This window comes from Argentina silus, assembly GCF_951799395.1.
Source record: "Argentina silus genome assembly, chromosome: 20".
Lineage (NCBI taxonomy): Eukaryota > Metazoa > Chordata > Actinopteri > Argentiniformes > Argentinidae > Argentina > Argentina silus.
In genome coordinates this window covers 8,216,165-8,240,152 of record NC_139674.1, presented here as the reverse complement: position 1 = coordinate 8,240,152, position 23,988 = coordinate 8,216,165, and the positions used below count along the sequence as shown (strand labels likewise).

Genomic DNA, 23,988 nt, shown 5'->3' with positions numbered 1-23,988 from the left:
CTTCAGCATTTGCCTGGCTGCCCAGCACAACCATGAGTGAGAGCCGAAGGGAAGCCCTGGCAGCGGCCCCCATGCCCACCATTGCTTCGACCACCGGGGCCAACTCCACGGACCTGGCCGGCCCGGGATCGGGTGAGAAGGACGAGGACTTCTCCAAGCTGAAAGACAAGTTCATGAACGAGCTCAACAAAATCCCACGTGAGTAACCTCAGCTGTGCCGCCACCTGCCTGACAACAGCTTTGTGACTCACCACTGCTTGAGTGCTACTGTAATTTCCTTTGACGTCACACGAATCATTACAAAATAAAACAGCCTTCAACATTTTCTTTTGTAAAGAATGGCAAACAATAGAGCTGAGCCTAGTCTGAAGCCCAGGCCCTGTTGGCTCTCCCTATGGGACAGGAATTCAAATGGTTAGTCAACAGATTATGCATAGAAATTCACTGCTATAGTCATACCATTTCTCATTTATATTCAAGATGAAAAGAAAACTTGTTTTAACATAATTTCTTTCAAAGTTGTGGCGGTAAGCCAAACAATATCCAAGGAAGTTGGTATTCTCTCACAAAAGTGTTCTCTGTGCCATTCAGACTTTAAATAAGAGAACAAATTCCGTTTTCAATCTGCATGGCTGTCTGTATCGCTTTTGTTTGCATGGACACACTGTTTCTCCTCTCCCGATCAACACTCCCCCTCGTCAGTAGGCAGACAGTACAACATATTGCAATCCTGACCAGCTGTCTGCCCTTCACTTGCAGAAAAATGTTCCACCCAAGTGGTGGTGGAGACACTTGTTTCTGCCTGCAGCATCTGTCCAATGCAATCGTATGGGAGAGTGCTACAGTATATGGGCATCCTTCACATCCTCGCACTAAGGCCCAGCTTGTTTATCCAGTGAATGAAGCATTCAGCCGCAACCTAAATATAGACGTATCCACCAGCTCATGTGGAAGTAATTCTCGTGCCAGGAAATGGCTCCGGTGAAAAGAGAGGCTCTATTGCTTTGGTGTCGACGCGGATGACGCCACTTGTCATATTACGCTGTCTCAGATTTGCGACGCGGGCGGCCTGATAAGAGATTTCTTTGCCATCTGGGGCGGCTCATTTAAACCAACAGTATATTTGTTCTGGAAAATAAAACCGTGACGTAAGCTAAGGCAGCCTGCAGCTAGCGCTCGCGTGTGCTGCCCTTTGCTCCACCACGATGAGAGATAGACTTTGATTGATTGATTGATTGAAGGCAGCGACAAACTTCCTGATATCTCTGAAGTGCATGGGAGCCATTGGCCATTGAATAGAATTAGCGCCGAGGAGCATATGGAAGCCATAATGGAGCCACAGTGGGAGTTCTGACTCTGTTGTCCCCTGTGGCTCAGAGTAATGGCTTCTCTTATTAGAAGTGACTCTCCATGGGGGGGCCATTGACATACACCACCCATCACATGTACATAGACCACACAACCCCACTCCCAGTTGTCTACAGCTAAGGATGGATGACGGAGGATGACTCCTCTCACAATGAAGTTGTATTACTCCTCCAGAATCCCCCCCCCCCCCCATCCCTGTCTCCGTCCCCACTTCAATGTCTGTATTTGGTGGTGCCTCGGTGGCTACCTTCTCGTTAGGGTTTTACCATGTACCACTTCACTCCCTAATTACCACATTGCGCCTCAGACAGAAAGGCACTCTGAAAGCATCCAGAAAAAACCCAGTCCAATATAGTGGGCCTTAAATTACTGTTGTTGCTCCAGCCCTCAGTCGAAACCAGTGACTCTGTGCACAGCGCTGCCACGCTGATGAATACCCAAGGAAGTGTTTGTGCCACAGCCCACAGAATATCCATACTGCCTGTGAGGAGTTGAATGGGACATTCATAAGGAATATGCAAGGAAAGACGCAGCATGCTTGACAGGATCAATCCATTGCCATAGCAAAGGATTCCTTGGAGGTCCATCTATGAGCTTTATCTCCTGGCAGTAAAGCTGAATGCATGTGCCTGTCATATTGAGCCATCTTGCTGCTGCGTCTTTGGTGCAGCTTATACAAATGCCTGGTAACATTAACAAAGATGTATAGATACATCTCCCAGCAAGAACTCTCACTTCAGCCCCATCTGTTGGCTGATGGTGCTAGAGGTAATTAAAGCTTGTTTCATTTCAAATTTAACAAAATCAAGCACATCATTTTGTTGTTGTATTTCACATATTTTCCTGGTAACAGTTTCCTTTGTAATTACTATAGTAAATATAGTATAGTAACTATAGTAACAATGGTATTCCACTTGTGTAGTAGCACAAACATCTCCACAAACAACTCCATTGTTATGGAATTATTAATGTACTGAGTAACAGTATGTTAATACAATGTTGTTTTTAGAGTAATTCATGTTACAACACAGGTATTGTATAGGGACAACTTATTGTAGTGTGACCTTTACCCTCTCTCAAATGTTATGTCATGCCAATGGCTCAGCAGAGCAGAGTGTGTGTGTGCAGCCGTTGCCGTGGCCACCAAACACCACGGCCCTCCTCCAGAGAGGCCACCCCCCCCCCCCCCCCCCCAGGCCACCTCCCCTTTTGTTTTCAATGACAATTAACCTCTCAGCAAAGAGGCTGCTAGATCCAGAACAGACGGCTCAGTGTTCCCCATTACTCTCAATAACACAGGCACCTTTAAAAAATGAGCTATTTTTTATTGAACATCATTTTGGGCACTTTATGGTTTTCCAAGTGCATCAATGCTTTTATATGTTGTTATTCACACCTGTTTTTGTCGATGAATCACACTAAAAGCTACTGCTGTGTTATTACCGAATGGACTGGTTTGGTTTTCAACCGAAAATGTAGGTGCAGGCGGTTTAAAATCGTACACTATAAAAAGTTTAATCCATAACTTCTTTATTTCATTTTGATAGCACACTTCATTAACAAGGATTACTCTGGTGGATCAGCGAAGCCAAACTCAATCTTTCTCTCTTTCTCGGTCTGGCTGCCGTCCTGGTTCCTCTTCCTGCCCTTGGACTGAGTGAGTGGGCCCGCTATGCGGCAGCAGGAGGGGATGAGGAGACCAAAGCCAGCTCTTCACAGAGCCAACAGCTGACAGACGGGAAGCACAGCCCTGAGAGAGAGCCCCACGCCCCCCCCCCCCCCCCCCCCCTGCCCTCTACCATCATCCCCCTCCACTCATTCAGAAGCAGGAGGAGGTTGCCCTTCATCACCACCCCTCTGCCTGCAATTAGTGAAGGCAAACAAACAGACAGAGATGTCCAGTCCCCTACACCCACCCTACACCCCATCTCTGTAGCCCCTTCACCGCCAACATTTAAATAGAAGGGATTATCCTCAAATTTACCACTGGCTTCCATCTTTGTTTGACATAAACCTTGCTACAAATGTCAGTGTTTGTTTGAGAAGGTCTTTATTGACCCCTAACTGCAGTGCATCCACTCTTACAGAGAATTACGAATTGCTTCCTGCTGTTGTTGTTGCTATGTGTTTAGAATACTCACAGTGTGAAAAGGGCAAGTGTGGGGTGCTGCTCTCACTGGCATAACAAGATGTAATGTTGAGGTTAATTGACCAACAGGGTGCTGTCACAATATATTAGTTGGTGTTGCCAGTGTGATGCATATCATCCAGATACATCACCACACACAACCCTCCTCCTTCTACTGTTTGGCTTGTGTCTATGCAGACTGAGGATGGAATGTTCACAAGTAAGCTGTAAGGAGATGCATATCTCCTCCTGGGACCATGGGTAGTCTGTTTAACAAGCGGGGGGCTCCCTCTGTACCCTGAAGCAGACCCCAAGTGAGTGATTATGTTCCCGTCAACCTCCCCTGCCATGGCTAACCGGCTCAGACTCCCTCTGCCCTGTAGCCAGAAATATTCACATTGTATTGAAATCGGCCCGAAAAACAGAATAATGAGGTACCTCATCTCCATTTCTGTCTCACAAATTTGACTGCACAGACTTGTGGCTTTTCCTCAAAATTGGGCACAACACAAAAAAACACCATCTGTGGCACTGTGGCACTGAGTGGTAGGGCAAAGGGGCAGGTTTTCTACCCCCTTTCGCACCTCAACCCCCCCCCCCCCATGATGTCTGCGAGGATCAGTCCAGAAATGTTTGACTGCTGAACACCAGTTCATTCCACATTAAACTTTAATGGACAACATTAGTGTTGGATACTACAGACCAAGACTGGAGAATGGTGTCTAGTACCATGTTGCCAATAATCAAGCTCAGTAAAATGATAGCATTTGTGAGAGCAATGTCATATATTGGCTCTTCTTTCCTCCCTGAACAGACAATAAATCCTGTCTGATAACACATATTTCATATCTCACCTGTCCACATTGTAGCCTGTTATCAGACAGATTATGTCCATAACAAAGCATACAGGCAAGCACTGGAGCTGAAGACAGTTTCAGAGCAAACCTCCCCTGTTCGGCGAGACAGAGAGCCAAAGGACCGTGCTGTGTCCTTGAAAACAGCAGGAGAAAGATGGCAGACTTATCAGCCTCTCGTTGATATTCACAGCACCAAAGCCAAGTAGGTGTCTCATTGTATGGCAATGTGCTTTGGCGGCGGCTGCTGCTGCACCGGATGGGTTTTGACTACGGCGCAGATACTTTGTGATTTGCGCCTTCGCGAGCTGTGAACACTGATTTCATCACCCTCACCTCCGCTAAAGGAAGTCAATTTTCCCTTCAGTGTGTGTGTGTGTGTGTGTGTGTGTGTGTGTGTGTGTGTCGGAACGAGAGATAACCGCTTCTTCAAGTTGAAGTGCAGTGCACATGCTGGTAGCGTGCTCTCAAGAGAGAATAGACACTTACACAATGTGGTTAATTATGGGATGCTTTTATTGCTTTCTGGGGCTCAGGTTCTTGTAATTAAGAAACACAAAAGTGTCTTTCAGTATAAGACATGTGCTTGATGGAACAGATAAAGTCTGGGTTATTGCATCTGATTTCACAGTAGCAGGCAAAGTAGGCCCTATTGTTCGAATAGAGTATTGCTGATACTTATATATTGGAAATAACCATAGAGGTGCGGAAAACCATTCTGAAAGATTATATTTTGCACAACTGGATTAGATTGCAGTGCAGTCTTCATCATGAAAAATAATCCCACATTCCACTGTTATATCTTCCCATTTATTTACACTCACGATGTGTCATTGCATTAAATGTCTTTTTTTTGTAAGCTGAGCTTTGATTTGAAAAATGTCACAGCTTTGCGGTTCCTGCTGTGGGGACGGTTGCTGCTTCTCATCCCGGCTTTCAGGTCTGAAATACGACCCTGCCACATCTCCGACACTTCCATTAAAAGATAGTCTCCTCGCCTGTGTGTGGTAAAAAAGGCCAGTCAAACACAGGAACCTGTTACAGTAGGCTATCCCAAAGGTATCAGTCTCAGACCACTGCCTCTGCTAAGGTGAGGAGCGGAGTGGTGGTTTTTCCTTAGCTCTAAACCTGTTACTTTAGGGTCAGCCAAGGATGTTAGAGGAAATGGAATCGGGGTGGTTTGGTGAGGTATTATACAGTACAGTCTACACGGCGCAATCAGGGCTCTGCTAATATGTGTTTCACTGCAAAGGAGTAATGTCACTATTTTGCCGGGTATACACGATTCCAAAAATCTTAACGCTGGATATTCTCTCACATTTTGCGATAACCCTTGCCCAGATCTTTGCCTCATGCTGTCTTTCTCTCCAAGATGAGGGTTCTCACACGACACGATTAGCTTCATACTCTTGACATATACGATTTGATCCAGATCTCTGTCATCATCAGTTTTGAATGTTTTTTTTGTTGTTGTTTTTTTACAGTAGTGAGAGATGACAGACAGAAAGACAGGGTTTAAAAAGCGGTTGAATGAGGACTGAGAGGTGTTACTGGTCAACTTGACAGGCATGTGTTTGTGTAAGAATAACAGGATATACTGTCAAATCGTTTTCTTAGATTTTTAGGGAGATGGCGAATTCAAAATGGAGTGTATCGGGCGTGTCACCTCCTCTCACCACACCACTGAGGCAAGGCCAAAGCTGTAGATCCCAAAGTTATTTTAGAGCATCACTCACTGTTTTTCCTTGGAGGAGAGTGCTTATCGATTTTGTCAACAGCGCATTGATTTTTTTCTCTCCTTCTCCCCCCGGACCACGGTGAGGGAAATGCAACAGTGCTGGTGAGCTGAAGCCCAGGGGAGAAAGACTGTAATATACTGCTGCTTTTGATGGTTCTTTCTAGTGCCTTGTAGATATAAAGTCTTCAAAGCAGGATAGAAAAGAGACAGAAGTTGGATTTACTATGGAGCCACTTGCCCTCAGGAGTTTGTTTTTCTTACAGGTAGATTTAGTAATACCATTAACAGACACTGTATCTAGAATTACATTTATCACATGACCATTACCAATCCAAATAGCCCCAGTTCACCAGGCTGTCTTAGGCTTTCGCATGGTAAATATTGACAAAACCAAAACATGCTTCAAAAATTGGCTTGTTTGCAAATGGGCCTGTTTGTGGCCCTCTCTGTTGAGAGGAGGTGTCTGTTGCCAGGTGTTTGATGTCTTGTGAGCAGAAGCTGTAATTATGCCTCGCGAATGGAAAAGCCTGTTGTGGTGTTTCTCTCCTCATTATTTCCAGAACACATCTGCTGAATACTCTGCCATCCCTCTGATATGTTTAACAACCCACTTCTGGGCCCTGTCTGTCTGTCTGTCTGTCTGTCTGTCTGTGTGCGTGCGTGCGTGCGTGTGTGTGTGCGTGTCGGTGGGTACTGCTTGACTCTATGGTTTAGATGGGTGTCTCCGTGTTTGGCAGCAGGCTGTTAGTGCCGTCACTGTGCCGCGGAGCAGAGCGGCTTCCTGTCTGCCTGGTGACAGGACCGGGGTGTTCAGCTGTTCTACTGTATTTAGTCCAGTCAGGCCTATATATATATATAACGTCTACAGTGCAGAGACAAAATGTCTATTTAATTTATTCCATTGAACTTGGGTGGTCCTCAGCAGTTTCAGTGCTCTTTACTTTTCTAGGAATGATCAAAACTGTTCTAGAAGAGCCCCTAAACTGAGTAGTTTGAGGTGAACTTCGAAAAGGAAAGTGTGAACGAGATCACAGTTGAGAGGAGTGTCCAAACCCACGAAACATGATCAGTGTCTGTGCATCATTGACTTGTCACAGTCATGGTACGGTTAATAACACTCTGACAGGCTCCTGCAAATTACGGCTACACTTGCCGACCGAATGAGTCCTGCGAGCCAGTGATTGGCGTGAAAGTGTCAGTTGACTGAAAATCTTTTGTTTAAATGGCAAGTGGAAAATGCCAACATCTGTTATTTCCACTAAATTGGCTGAGGGTGCTCAGTCAGGCGTTCTGCTATTGCAAATGTCTCTGTTCGAGGGGCAATCGTTAAGACTCCATGTCTAGACTACAGATCGGTCCGCCGCCATTGATCAAAGCCTCACGTCTGCAGATCCTCCATGAGTTCCATCTGCTTCCGCTCTCTTTGAAAAAGGAGACAGTCTTGTACCCTAATCACTCATTAGATAGTGGGAGTTGGTGACGAGGCAGTTTTGGTCAGTCTGTTCCTGGGTTGATACAGAGAGTGGGTCAGTAATGGTGCCATATGCTGCTCATCCTCAGGAATGACCACATTGTGGAGTTGGTCGTCTAACCTCGGTCCCGGTGTGTCTCTCCCCAGTGCCGTCATGGGCCATCGTCTCCATCGCCTTCGTGGCCGTCATCCTGGTCCTCACGTGCTGCTTCTGCATCTGCAAAAAGTGGATATTCAAGAAGAAGAACAAAAAGAAGGGCAAAGACAAGGGCAAGAATGCCATCAACATGATGGACGTCACAGACGGGGCCAAAACCGAGGTAAAGACTTTGTACTACTGCCACCGGACTTCATAGTTTTACAAGTTTGTTAGTCAACATTAGTGATTTATTATGTGTATTGTTAACTTAATGAACTGCATGATACAGTATTCATATTGTGCACTACATTGTGCTTTAAGTTATAAGAATAACCAAAGTTTCAAACTCTATAGGTAGTAATGAGACAGTCTTGTGCAATAATGTGTGGTTCTATATTTGACTGTATTGTACTACACTGACTGACTATGTAGCCTAAAATTGATTGCATTCACTGACTACTACACATACCTGGCAAATACAGTATTAACCAGTATTAACACATAATAACAAAACGTACACTTAGGCACTTAGGAACATCCTCACATAACCATGAAGACAAGAGAATCAGTAATACAGTACAGTACACCACACACAACTTCTGTTGACATTGTTGTCTCTGAGATGACACTTCACCATTCACTCTGATTACAGGACTGTTTATGGAAGCCTGGCTTTAAAATCACCTCAGAGAGAGTATTTAATCTCTCTCTCTTTCTTTCTTTCTTTCTTTCTTTCTATTCCTCTTAGTATTTATGTAAAGAACAAGCCACGTTTCTAGAGCGCTCAATATGGTATGCTGTGTAATGAAGTGGTATCAACCCAGAGAAATGACGTTAGCTAATTACAAGCGAGGGCAGTGAATTAATTCAGCCCTCCCTTTCAAAAGCACACACACAGATGATATGGAACACAGACACTTTAACCCCAGTTAGCATACTAATTGCATTAATGGGGGTTCTTAGTACCCCCAGCCCCGGACCCTATGACAGAATAATTGACAAAGCCAGTTTAATTTGCAGTCTGTCCACGCCAACACCACTCACATCATGGATCAGGGACATTGAATTCACAAGTGTAGGACAATGCCCAGTGAGGAGGAGGGGGTTCAGGGAATTGACTACCTTTGTAAGACAGAGTTGCAGAGGCGTAACACTGATGGTGTCTGATGATGAGAAAACAGGTTGCATCAGATTCATAGTTTGGCTCATACCAGAGACCCTAAACCTAACCCTAACCCTAACCCTAACCCTAACCTAACCAGAGAGCTTTTTAGGTCTCTTTTAGTTGCTCAGTGTTGAAAATGCTCCCTTTCCTTGATCCCAGTGACACAAGTCTTCTTCAAATTGAATTTTGTTTGGAAAAAGAAAACGTTAGAAACAGCAGCTTTAACACAACTATCAACTAACAGAACAGTACAGTACACAAAGAAACCATCGAGCTATCTCACAGTTAAAACTTCACAGCACACACCTATTGGTCAACTGCATAACCACAGTAGTCCTGCTATAGGCGTAGCCAGCAGCTCTCGAGCGGTCATTTCTCCTGGTGTGCCCTAACTCCTGGTGTTAACTCCTGTGTGTTGTTGTTTTAATTTGTGTTTCTTCCTTCTATGTCCTCCTTATCTGTGTTGTGTCTGATGACTGTGCGGGATTGTCACTGGCGGTAGGTTCCCAATTGCTGTTCGATCTTCTTAAGCCTGCTGCTCTGAAGTTTTATAGCCTCTTGACAACAACTTACTCCCGTAGAGCCAAATATATGTAACTATGCATACAGTACATGTATATCTACTGTATATATGTGCGTAATCCTGCATATGCACATATATATGTATGAATTAAGCACTGGGTGCGCTTTGACAAGGTTGAACCACATTGATTTTTACCTCAAAAGATTTCTCTGGTTCCTTTTAAATCTTTGATTTGCAGTTCAAACAAGTGCCCATGAGCGAACGTAGAATGATTAAGCTGCTAGCTGATGTTAAATGCTTTTTTGAAAATTGTGATAAAAGAGAGCTTTAATCATAGCTTCACCTTCCCATTTATCAGCCTGATGCAAAAGAAATTTGATCATAACACCTCTGGAGCATACAGTTCGCAGAGCTATTCTGTAAGAAACACTATCTTGACTCAACCCAAAAAAACACCCAATTTTAAATGTTTACCACAGGTCCCTATTCTTTCCTTAATCGTTTTACCTGCTATAATCTTCTCCTCTGTGTGCAAGCAATTCGAAACAACCAAAAGATAATTTACATTGTTTGAATACAGTTTCAATACTTGTTTGCACCAGGAGGATACAGACGGGCCCTAAAAAAAAGAAGAAAATTCCCAAAACAAATCAATGTTGTTCAGCCTTTTGCTTTCACACCAGCAACCTGACAAACTAATAGAGCAGGCCCTCATGTACATTACAGCCCCTCTTACCAACACCTACCGCTGGCATGATGCTTATAGCTTCCATCGGCGTGGGGGTAACCACATGCAGCTGAGGGTTATGATGACAATGCGTCTGTGTCTCTGAAGGGGTGACGAGACTTGAGAATGGGGGTCACACTAGAGCACTGTTCTGTACTACTGAGAATGCCCTGCATGTGTAATGACTGACAGAGAGTCTGACATCTTGGAAGGCAACTTTTGACACTGAATGAATTTAGTTTTGCTAGTATTGCCTCTTCAATCGCATGCTCACCGATAACAAACTGCCCCCCTCCCCCCACCAACACAACAACCACCACCACCACCACCACCAACACCTGACCCCCCACCCCTCCCCCCACACACACACCTCAGTACCAGGCTAGGGAAGGGAAACTTCACTCTTCTTCTTACGCTTCCTCCATCTCCTACATTTCCCTGTTCATTTGTTTATGCCAGAGACTTGCTTGAAATAATATCAAGGGAATTGTCTCTCTCTCTCTCTCTCTCTCACCCCCCCCCCTCTCTCTCTCTCTCTCTCACCCCCCCCCCTCTCTCTCTCTCTCTCACCCCCCCCCCCTCTCTCTCTCTCTCTCACCCCCCCCCCCCCTCTCTCTCTCTCTCACCCCCCCTCTCCCTCTCCTCTAATGCCTGCCCATTACTCTCATCTCTGGCTCTATCATTTGATCTTTCCCCCCCTCTCTCAGACAAAAACACCTACTGTACAGATTGATTGAAACGCATCATCATCATCAGGGGTCCCAGGCCTGAGGCTAGTGCATCACCAAGCATGTCCTGGTGTTTAACCGCTGTGGTGTTTTAGTGCTTGCTCCCCCCACACAAAAAAGACAACAGCAGCTTTTCAGGAGCAGGCCCCGCTGGCAGGCCCTGGGCGGGGCACAGCCCGCTGGGGGCTGGCACAGGCGGCACGTGGACGACACTGACTCTTGGTGGGTGTCTCCTTCAGGCCATGAAGGATGAGGATGATGCGGAGACAGGGCTGACCGATACGGAGAAAGAGGAAGCGCCCAAGGAGGAGGAGAAACTGGGCAAATTACAATACTCCCTGGATTACAATTTCACTGAGAATTCGGTAAGGGTCCGCTCTCCGAATCACTCTCACTGTGTGTCGTTGTTGCGAAAGGTCCTCCTTCGTAAGTATGGTCACCTCGTCCTCTGTGCTGGTCCATCCACTCGTCTGTCCACTCAAAGCCTCTGAGACTAAACTACACCCTAACCAGGTAATGCATAACATTCTCACATCATTTCTGTAACGTTGTTGCTTCACCAACACGGTATTATTATCAAGGCGTGACTTCAGCGTGGCAGCTGAAGCTTCTCTGCGATCTCTCACAAGAGGATCACGTTGGTGGGGTTTATGAATTTATCGCTTCTTCTCCACGCTCAAAGATCCACTCTTGGGATTTTCGGGAAAGTACACTCTTTCAGCCTCGACCGACACGTCGTCCCTGCTGAAATCCATCTGCTTGCTTCTGCAGTGGCTGGCTTTAATAAGGAAGCGGAGCGACTGGATGAGCAGATCAACTTCCATCCAGCAGATGTTGTGTGACAGATAGTAGAGGCGGTGCGTGGAGGCAGTGCTGCTGTCCCTCACTGGGCTAGCTAACTCCCACCATAAACAGAGCTGACAGCCTGAGATTACCCACTCACATGCATCCACACACACACACACACACTCACACACACACACACACACACACACGCTCACACTCACACACACACATATACACACACACACACACACACTCACACACACACACACACACACACACGCTCACACTCACACACACACATATACACACACACACACACACACACTCACACTCACACACACACATATACACACACACACACACACACACACTCACACTCACACTCACACTCACACACACTCACACTCACACATATACACACACACACACACACACACACACACATGCTCACACACACACACACACACACACACACTCACACTCACACTCACATATGCTCACACACACACACACACAAACACACACACACACACACAAACACACACACACATGCTCACACATATACACACACACACACACATACACACACACACACACACACACACACACACACACACACACACACACACACACACACACACACACACATAAACACATACACACACACAGAAAGACACAGGCACATTAAAGCTTCTCCTTAACCATCATGATGATGATGATGATAACAGTGATTATGACAATCACAATACTTATGTCATCACAATACTATCATGATTATTATCATCATACCAACAGTAGTTAAAAGCATTCCACTTGTAAAATAGAATAGTAGTCAATGGTATAGGACATTACTGTTTATCCATTGAACACACACAATGAAATTGCGAATAAATACTCCTAAATGACAATCATATTGTGAAAAACAAGAAAGAAATTGGAGCCAGTATTCCATTTTCAGCAGTTTACTTTAGCTCTTAGCAGTGTTAGGCAGCACAAGGCTGTGCTGTGAGGCTCTTGATTACAGTGGTAATAAGCACAGTGGATCCATACAGAATGGTGACAGTTGTCACAGTGTGTGTGTGACAGTTCTTGAGCAGTGGTTCCTAGCTCATTGAAAGGCTGTAAAGCCTTGAGGCTGGCTGACAATGGCTGTCCACACAAAGCCAGGGAGTCGGACACCAGTCTGACCCACTTTCAGCTTCATAACAGTCGCAGTGGACGGTCAAATAGGCCCCCACTTAGCTCCTGTGTCTCCAGGTCCACAGCCAGCCACAGCCGTAATCACTTTTAAAAGACCTGCCCCATTTGAGGAAGAGTGGCACGGACTGCAGAGGACTTTGGGATGAGAGGAGGAGGAGTAGGGGTTTGATAGTATTCCTCTTCCTTTTTCATGCAATAAGCCTGTCCTCCGATTTTTCCCTCCACCGGCCTCTACTGTCACTATCCCAGGCCCACGCTGCCAAGCAAGCTGCCCTCCGGACCACCTGTCGGTGTCCAATAACCCACAGACAAGGAGAGGTCAGGACCTACCAGACCAGCACTGTGACAGGGCCCTGCTCCTCAGTTAAATACATACACAGGTTTATAGAACTGTCTAGATGAAAGGACCCCCATTGGAAACACACACACACACAGACACACACACACGCACACACACACTGCACAGCATTTTGAACAAATGACTCCTTTTGCAATTGTCCTTTTGAGAATTGAAATTGAAACCAAATAAAGTGGATGCTTTGCCTCTTTGAACATGTGTCTCGCACATCCAGAGAATGTTTTATATCAGAATTTCTGAAAACAACAATTTAGGGCAAGCATATTACATATTGTACATTGATTGTCTTATCTGTGTATTTTTGTCAGTGAACCAATTATCTGTGCATTTCACGGGGCACAAAGAAATGATAGATTGACTTTAATGAGTGAAATGGGCAAACAGTCCGCGACACAGACCTCCACTCTCATCCTCTCAGAGATGATGATGAGCCATAGTGGGAGGTGGCTCCCAGTAGATCCAGTGTGACACAGGGTAGCAGGACATGTGACACTGAGCCTCATCTGCTGAGCGTGTTGAAATGGAATGGACAGCACGTCACAACGAATAGCCACACTCAGATACTGTTTGAGCGCCTCACAAACAAAGCTACAATATCATTACAGAGAGGTCTTGGGTAAGTGACAGCCAGGGTAATTGTACATAGTTTCATTGCTTTGTGAGATATTTGTTTTGTGCACCCAAGTGACCCATACAGTACACACATTGAAGACAATCTTGAAGCGGACTTTCTTTCAATGATTCCTTTTGATTTTGTGTTCAAACTAAGTTATGTTTTGTTTTGGTTTAATGTTGGGAGAATGTTATGCATTAGCTGGGGTGCTTTTTTTGCACACAATGGTCAGCACTGATAGAGGTTCCATGCTCTTTCCATTATGTTCATCTGTGTGTTGTGTTGTGAACCTGTGTGTCGAGGTGTGTGTGTGTGTGTGTGTGTGTGTGTGTGCGTGCGTGCGTGCGCGCGCGCGGGTGTGTGTGTGTGCGTGTGTTTCCAAAACCCTCATCCCCACCTCCATTATCCTCTTATGAAGACCTGCTGGAGTCCCACCACCATCTCTCCTGAGCCTCGCTAAAGCACTGTCCATGAGAAACCAAACATGATTGGAGGCAGAGTTTGAAGCGACACCAAAGCCATGCATTCCAATGGCATGTTTTTTAGTTTTTCATGGTGACACTCTGTTGTGCAACACACATCTGCGCAGGCTCTGGCAGCTGGAGAGCTCCATGGCTGAGTGCCCTGGTCACCCTCCAGATTGCTGGTTGATGACCGCCTGATAGGAAGTTGATTGACTGACTAGTCGACCCACGGGGCCTTGGAGAAGCCGCTCTGACTGGCAGGTCAATCAGCCTGAGAGTCAGGCCTCTCACTCTACGCCTCCATGTCCTGACCTCCACTACTGCCTTAACACTGGACGGCTTCAAGTAGACTGCTTTTTAATATCGGGGAGCATTACAGCGAAATTGACCTTGAATTGTCACCCAAGGTGCGACCCCATGATTAGCAACTTGAAGAGTGACCTCAGATGACTTGTTTTGAAGCTAATAACCGTTGACCTCAATGAGGAACCGCAATAGCTCATTCCTTATTCCTCATCAGGTGTACTGGCGTTATTAAACCCATTATGTATTCATTTCAAACCATCGCTGAAACAGAGAGTTGTTACATCTATAAAAGTGACCAAAGCATGGAGCTCGCTCAGTTTGGTGGTGGGATGACAGTAAAGGCTTTAGTGCTCGTGCTGATAGGGCTGTAGTGGGTCTGACTGGTCTCTGTTCTCTCCCCATCCCCACCATTCCTCCTTCCAGCTCATAGTGGGGATCATCCAGGCTGCAGAGCTGCCGGCCATGGACATGGGCGGCACCTCGGACCCCTACGTCAAGGTTTACCTGCTGCCCGACAAGAAGAAGAAGTTTGAGACCAAGGTCCACAGAAAGACCCTCAACCCCACCTTCAATGAGCAGTTCACTTTCAAGGTATGAACTGCTCCATCTTAGTCGCCAATTATTGGCTATCCAATGGTAGCGTTTCATGTCATCTACTGTACATTGTAGTCAGGCTCCAAAATGCACATAGCTACATTCACTCTATATCATTGTGGGGGGACATGCAGCGTTCGGCCTGTAGAGGGAGCTACAGGACCGTGGCCAGGGTTACGTCAGCGAGGCTCCGTTGCACACCTGTTGCAAATGAAGCCTCGTTGACTAGATGGTTTAAGATGTGTGTGCCTCTGTTTGTTCAGTAGGTGGGCTGGGAACGGCGGAGCAGGAGGAAGCAGAAAGGACGACTGGAAAGTCAGAGACTTATATTACGAGTATTGAAATTACAAGTATTGTCTTAATAAACGGGTTATTCCCTCACCCACACACTGCGTCTGCCTCTGACCACGAACGAACATTGTTACAATCATCTATGTGGGTAATGACATGTTCAACACTCGCCTAGGTGTTGTGAGATCTGGTGCAGGACTGCAATGTAGGCGACCTGGAGCGCAATCCTTGTGCAATAGTTGAACAGGACCAACTCATTTGCATGCAGTGGTGAATTTTAGGAAGGTGTGGAGACAAGGACCAGCTGGCATATTAACAAGCCTCTGACAGACTGCCTCATCGAAACAGGATCTGTGTGATTGGGATTAACACAGGCAGATGCACCGGTACACACTAGCTCTGCCTTGACCTAGATTTCAGCAAACAAACATTTCTCAGTTTCTAGAAGTGTGATTGTTACCCAGTCGGTGGGAGGAGTTGAGTTATTCATCCAGCGGTGAGAGAGCACAGGTGTTTGTCTGTAGTGATGCAGAACTGGCATATGTAGAGAAATACCTGTCTGGGTGCCAGCTCCATTCACATCAGCATAGTTCCGCAGAATTCTGTAGTCATAGCCTGTGAATAAGAATCCTGGAATGCGCCATCTTATTCCACTGCTAGTCGACAAGAGGCTCCATTATTGAAGTGAAGGAGCCGGAGTGTTCGTGAGATAGCGTCAAGGACGAACCTCGTGGTCTTATTTCTTTTCTAGCCAATCAAGCAGTTTGTCACCATGTTGGAACAAGTCCCCTCTGTATAATGAGTTTTTTTTCGAGAAAACAGCTCAATTGGAGGCAATGAAGAATCAAATCCGAGACATCCCTTCACCGCCCCCCCCCCCCCCCCCCCCCAACTCCTCTGCCCCTGGATCTGTGCCAGATAAGACTCTCTATCAGGGACAGGACAGGGGGTACTGGTGGGTGATTGATTTTCAACACTCTAGACCCACAACTTCCCCAACTCAGACCTCCGTCTCTCATTCCTTGACATGTAATTACCGGTGCCTGGCAGGACAGATGCACTGAAAACTGCTTTGATGCAGTGAGTGTATTGCAGGTACGAGTCTGGCAGCCATTTTGGATGGCACCACTATGAGTAATAATGAATTGAATCATGGTTAGTGCTATAATATAGTTTGAGGCCAGTAAATTCCTCAAGACATTTGAGAGACTGGCCAATGGATCCTGTCTAGTGATTCTGTGCATCATTTCTGTCCTCATTCTTCTTCACCAGGTCCCCTATGTTGAGCTTGGAGGCAAGACACTGATGATGACGGTGTACGACTTTGACCGCTTCTCCAAGCACGATGCCATCGGAGATGTGAAGTTGCCCATGAGCAAGATTGACTTCAGTCATGTGACGGAGGAGTGGCGGGATCTCCAGAGTGCAGAGAAGGAGGAGGTAAGAGTCAGATCCTTATCCAGGGAAGTGGTTCAGGCAAATGGTTCAGGTGTAAATCAAGGATTGACATCACTAGCAGATCACAAGTCAACAACTATTGACATTTTTGTTCCAAAGGCATGATAGATGGGGACGTCATAGTTGTACTTAAAGTACGGTACTCACACTGTCTGTAAAAGTTTCAAGAATAGGTCTCAAGAAATACAATGATAAGGCATTTTGAATTGTACAGTTTATCACTCAATAATCATATTATTATGGTATACATGTGTTCGCTGGGATAGAATTGCAGATTCATAGCTGTGGTAATCCACCTCTCCCTGAAATGTCACATAATCATCTGTCCATGCTTCCCCTCCGATTAATAAAGGTTTGTCTTCCTAGGCAGCGATTCAGGAGATTCAATTTTCATGCTAATGTCATGGCACATAGCATTTAAACATTTGTTGCTAAAAAGGGAATACTTTTTTTTTGCAGTGCGGTTGGTTATGTAAAGGTTAATTATAACACTGTTGAATGCCTGGTGGTGCCAGCGAGTTGAAGGGCATCTCTATCCACAAAAGGTTGAAGCCAGAGCCGTGTTGCGTTATTACTCTGTGACAGCCGTACCTGATAATTTCACGCAAGAGTTGAGACACTGTTTTAACACCGTTCAAGTGTTAGCGCTCACTTGAGTGGGCTCTCACTGAAGGACTTTGGAGATTGCCACTTTCACAATCTTGAGTACCAAGCTATTGTTCCAACTGATTATGAGCGCTGAAATATGATCATTTATGTGAAGACTAATCATAATGTGACACCGAGTGATGTGGGTGGGTGTCTCAGGGACAATAATGTGATCTGTCTATCTCAGTAGTTTCTGTAAGTTTGCCGGATGACTCATGTGTCATTGTGAACCTGGGCATGAACACATTCTAAAATCCGAAATGTTGCTTATCATAGAATTGTGCTTATTCATTTTTTCACATGCATGGAAATCTGTGAGGCATAATATGTGAGCCCAAATATGTATTCACGGGTATTAGGTATAGCAATATAGGCCTGTCAAATATTATGCCAGATTTCTATAAACATTCCATTGCAACAACGTCAAACGTCGCTGGATTTCCATTAATCTAATCGTCTGTAAGCAACAGATGATCAGCACATCAGGAGGTTTCATAAGTTGTTTGTTTCCCCCTTGTACTGTCCTAATTGAAGGTTACAACGATGCCTGTTGTGATGCTGTGGAAATGTCTCCTCTGATTGGATTCATATGTGAACGTGCTTTGAAATACCACACATATATTTTTTCGGTTGGATAACAACAACAGCCTGTTGTTGTATTTTATTCATCACAGCAACATTTTCATCCTCTCCTTTTAGGTTGTGTCACAGTGTTTACATAGCGAAAACCACCTCCTCAACCTCCCAGGTCAAATATGTAGTGCTCAGCGCACAAGCGGGTCCACCGGCTCAAAAGGCAGGAGCTGGCCTTTTTCAGTTATTCATGGAATATATTAAAGTGTGATCGCCGCTCCAGACAAGCATGATTAATATCAGCGTGTCTCTCAGCCCTCTCAGCCAGGCCTCCCAGCAGTGTGTATTTATGTTGATTAAGCTTGAGCCTCGGTTATTAAAGTGAGAGTCTATTTGGACTACTTGGCTCTGTGTTGAGTTTAGAGGCCAGGCAGAGAGGAGATCCACTGACTGATGGCACTCCTCACTGTTGTGAAACCTACCAGGGGAGGCTGGTGGAGGTAGAAATCGGAGGACGGGCATGAAAAGCACAGCCACATACATACGACACACACCTGGCACCCTCATTATATTCTCAGCACATATACCAGGGACTAAGAAATGGGTCTTGATTGGAATTTGATGAAAGACTGCTGATGTAAAACAAAAGTCGATATTTCGCCTTACTTTCCCGGTGATTTATGGTTGCTATACATAATGGCAGACGTAATGCAGGTTAGACCTGAGAGAGATTTATTGACTGCTTGTCTGTTCCTCTTGTTAATATGAGTAATGCCAGAACTACTGTGTGTATCAGATTCTATTTGCTATGTGGTAACTATAATTTATCTCTATGCTGATGACTTGACAGAATGTAGGGCTCGACCGAATGACTGAATGATGACGGAATGACGTTACTCCCAGCAATAAACACAACTAATAACCCCCAATAAAAATAAAAAACATATGGGAAAACTGAGGCTGAACAAAAGCAATTCAGGTTGTTAGTAAAGTTTGATGACTAATTAGTAAGGGACCATACAGGTATCCACAAACAACATAATAAAAAAACAACAATATAAATCAGAGAATTCTTCAATCCTGAGTCCCATGCTAACGACTCCTCTCTCTCCCTTTCTCGCAGCAAGAGAAATTGGGCGATATCTGTTTCTCCCTGCGATACGTGCCCACTGCAGGCAAGCTGACAGTGGTCATCCTGGAGGCCAAGAACCTGAAGAAGATGGATGTGGGCGGCTTGTCAGGTGAGTAGGGCAGAGGGGGGCAGAACAGTCGCTCCATGTAGGGAGGAAGAGTGACAGGGGGGGGCCCTGCGATGGTGGTGAAGCTTCACCTCCAGACCTGCTCTCACCTGTGACTGCCCTGTCACATCTACTCAAGAGGAGGCGCTGTCATTTTGAAAGTAGAGCAGCCTCGAGTCAAAAGCACACCATGGTGTGTGGGTGTGTGGGTGTTTGTGTGTGCACGCGCTTGTGTGTGTAGAACCATAACTGTACACTCGTCCCCTGTGTGCTGTTTAAGTGGTTGGCTAAAGGCATTCTCAGTGGTGCGTCTGCTATCAACATGGGCTGTGGTGTTGTGTCAGGATGGACTGAGGAAATTGGCGCTAGTTGGAGACTGAGCTGCGATGCTTCCACTCCTTGCTGGCTTTCCATTTGACAGGCTTGTGTTCTGTCTTACAAAAAGCATAGATGACAGCAATCACTTTGATCCTCCTGTGTTCCTACAGCAATGTCCCTCAACCGGCTCCCGACCCATTATTGCCCACCATTGTATCAGGAGAGAGAAAAATACAGTGTCTGAAAATATGATCCGTTTCTAAGCTATCCTTCCAAACTGCAAAATGTCACACCAAGCCATGCTTTGTGCTGGGGACGGCAGTAGAAGAAGCATTATCCTCCAGAAAACATTGATTGTGTGGTCTTGCGTAACACCCACAGGAGTTTCCAACAGAGCAGCAGTTTAAACCCAGGTACCCGGGGGACCAGCCGTGTGGGTGGACACATGGCTACAATGAGCAGACCTGCTGTTGCGTGGGAGAGTGAACACACATGACCGCTAATGGTCACAGTGGGCACTATTGTGAACACACGCACACACACACACACACACACACACACACACACACACACACACACACACACACACACACACACACACACACACACACACACACAGACTGTGCTGATGGAAGAAGATCCCATGGGGATTGATTGGAAAACTTACCTCACCTCACTTGCCACAGAATGCCACTTATTAAGGTGTGTGTGTGGGTGGGAGGTTACAGCACTCAGTACACAGGCACACACACATGCACGCACGCACACACACACACACACACACACAGACAAATACACACACACACACACACATACCTCTGAGCATGCACAGGTGTGTGTGTCTAGAATAATCTATCTACCGTCCAGCCTTCAGCCGATCCCCATCAATCAGTAAGCAGAGGGGCGGAGCATGCCCCTCGGGGACAGAGAGCGATGTGATGGACATCAGACACGCTGCCATGACGTTCACCTCAGAGTCCCACATGGCCATCATGTTCCACATGGGAAGCTTTACTTTCGGTGGATGAGGAAAGCTGTTTGCCGCATCGCGCCGAGAAAGCAAAGAAATCAAACGTTTTCAAAATCTATCGATCGCGAGGGAATGGAGGGAATGAGGGGAATGAGGGTTGTGTGGGCGCAGGTCCATAGCAGAGCCAGCTGTGTGCATGTCATTTTCTGTGTGCGCCTTCACGATTTGTCCGTTCAGGATCCAAAAATAAGAGCCCACCTGAACCATTCCTCCCTCCCTCTACACCCTCACAGTTACCCCATGCTATACTCATACACACACACACACACACACACACACACACACACACACACACACACACACACACACACACACACACAGCTGGGTTCACCCCTGCCCTCGGCACTCTCCTGTCTGTTCCTTGGACCATTTCTAATTCCCTACCCTCCTCCTCCTCCTTCTCCTCCTCCTCCTCCTCCTCCTCCTCTTCACTTTTTATCCTCCCTTTGCTGCAATTACCATGCACCTGGTCCATTCTCTCCACGCCTGACAGCCCTAGCAGGCCATCAGAGCCTGACCCACCTACAGTACCACAGCGCACATTAAGAGTTCTCTCTCATCTGTCAGAGGCTAGTGTGGGCGGCCATTAGGCAGAAAACCCTCGCCTGCTGCCATTTTACACTGTTAGCATTAGCACTCCCTTGAGTCCATTTGCATCGTGGGATTGGCTACATCCTGAGCTGTCAATCAAGTCGACAAGCTAATACAAAGGAGGAGGAAGACAGTCCAATGGCCAGGCAGTTGCTGTGTGAGTCTCCCAGCTCTTATTCCGAGGGCAGGTTTAGATGGTGAGGATGGTTGCGTTTGACATGCAATATGCCACGGTTTAATTGTCAGAGTGGAGCAAAGTCTGGGGATTTCAGCTTGAAATATTGGCATATGGTAATATAATGGTAATGCATATTTCCATCATAGTTTACTTTAAATGTAGGTTCCAGCTATGATTTCCATATTAATAGCATATTTAGACTGCACTGGTATGTGTGGGTCTGGGTTAGAGTGTGCATGTGTTTTCTCCATTGTCTACTAGCCTAATGTGTGATAATGCATGTGTGATAATGCATGCCACAGTAGGTTAATAGGAGACAAGCACTCACTTGTGAGAACAGTTGACTCTGATCATGTTATTACATGGACAAGAAACCTTCATATCAAGCATTTATTTGAACTGTCCTACAGGGAAATGGTAGCAAGGTATTAGTGCTCAGGAAACATTTAATTGGGGCAGTTTATGTGCTAAAGCTTACTCTTAAACAAAGCTACAATATGTATCTGTGTATTCAAGACTATTCATTAGCTATTATCTAGGAGCTCCCCCTGAATGTAGTACAGATTTCATCTGAATAACATGTTGCCGAAATTGTACAATTAAAGGCACACACTTTTTAAAGGAATAACTCAGGACAAAGCTATCCTAAAGAAAATGTATAGAACATTATTGTTGGCCACCAGGAGGCAGTTGTTTCGAGGGTTGCAATTCATATTTTTCAAATGGAACCCCCAAATTCTGAGTTAAGCAGGTGCATAGTTGAGATCTGAATACACGGTTACATTTTCACACATATTTTTTGTATTAACAGGAATGATTTATGCATGTGTGTAATTTCACTTAGTTTGAATAAGGCCCTGTGAGAGCAATTTTCCCTTTTTTAAATGCTATCAACAAACAAGCTGTAATGTTAATTGTTTTAATCACGTTTTGAAAGGCATTGTTGTTTTTCCCTTTCAAATAACCCATCTTTTGATATGTCTGTCACTGCCTCTGGGTTTCCATCACAAAATGAATCAATGCCAAACAAACATCATTCCCCTACGACGCAAAAATAGATTGTTTTGGATGCCTGTTGCTCTCCATTTTTTCATCAAAAGTTTTTGTTTGCTCGTTGTTTGAGGGGGTAAACTTCTCCAGAAGAATTGACTTTAAAGCCTGGCAGGTTGATGAAATAATAGGCATGTGTATAATAACAATGATTTGTGACGATGTCACATCGTGACGCAGCCAGAAGTTGAGAAGGAGGACTAGTAATTGATGGCTTGGGATCCATCCCTTTCTCTGCTGCTGTCCTGTTTAACCCAGGCTAATTACTGTTCGGCAAATGAGATGTGGGTATTTTCATTAAAAGATGTATAATTACAAATAATTATTTTGATTGGCCCACGGAGTCGTGCAGCCAAAAACTGCTTCACGCTGTTGTGGAGCACTTCAAACAGTTTAAAAAGAATACAGAAAAGGCAAGACTTTTTCTAAAGGATAGTTTGGCACTCCAGACAGCACAGCACCACTCCACCACTCCTGAATCAATGAAGGCTTCTAAAGACCTTCGGTAAACATACAGCATATTTGACCATATAATAAGCTAGCTATTGTTTATGTGACTCAATGAGACCGTGGTATAACTCCCACGCCTGTGACTCACCACCGCAGAGCGCCATCGACTACTAAGACGAATGCAACTAAAATAGTTTTCGTGGCCACAGGCCTCCTCAAAGGCTTCGTAAACTCTCTGATAATTGCCTGGGATTCAGTTAAAATGCTGCGTGTAAAAAGTTTGTATACGTGTCTAGACACTCGCTGGAGACATGACACCCTCACCGTTCCTAACCTATGTACTGTGGAGTGTGTTAAGCCTGGAGGCTCTACTGTATCAGCAACAAGCCTGCCCACTGACAAGTGTATTATAGTGCTTCAGTACAGAGTGTGTAAGTAGATAGAGAGGCACAGTGGAGGGGAAGGGACTGTGGGGTGAGGACACACAGGCTAATGAAGGTATTGTCTGCTGCACTGTGCCACCCTCTCCATCTCTCACACTGTCCCAGTGTGTGGTGAGGCTTCTCAAAGCAGGGTAATGGACCTCAGTGGGGAGGTTATCACATCGCACAGGCCTGTGCTGTTAATGAACCTGCACTGCCCCGACCCAGCACACCCGCACGCCATCAAGTCTCTCGGCTGGAGTGTTTATTTGTTTTGTTTCTCATGCATACGGCCCGGCTGTTTAAGGCTGCTCTGCTTCGCAGTGCCGCGCCGGTCGTTTCTACCGGCAGGTGTGGAAGGCAATGAGGCTGGGTGCCATTAGAGGGATGAACACAGGCCCTGTGTGTGTGTGTGTGTGTGTGTGTGTGTGTGTGTGTGTGTGTGTGTGTGTGTGTGCGTGTGTGCGTGCAGGCTTGTCTTTGTGTGTGTGTGTTTTGTGTACAGCTATGGAGTGTGTGTGTGTGTGTGTGTTGAGTGTATGTGTGTTGAGTGTATGTGTGAATCATGTCGAATCGAGG

The 23,988-nt window shown here is 45.7% G+C and overlaps 1 protein-coding gene across 1 annotated transcript in view; it reads left to right on the top strand.

Annotated features, from left to right (window-relative positions):
- Positions 1–32: 32 nt before the first annotated feature.
- Positions 33–23,988, top strand: part of syt1a (synaptotagmin Ia) — a gene marked incomplete at both ends in the record, with an annotated part of 30,092 nt that continues 6,136 nt past the window's right edge. Inside the window, 6 exons of the mRNA XM_083692558.1 lie at positions 33–198; positions 7,707–7,879; positions 11,081–11,206; positions 14,992–15,159; positions 16,726–16,893; positions 19,256–19,373. Of these exons, the coding sequence (XP_083548684.1) occupies positions 33–198; positions 7,707–7,879; positions 11,081–11,206; positions 14,992–15,159; positions 16,726–16,893; positions 19,256–19,373 (919 nt within the window). The remainder of the gene's footprint in view (positions 199–7,706; positions 7,880–11,080; positions 11,207–14,991; positions 15,160–16,725; positions 16,894–19,255; positions 19,374–23,988) is intronic.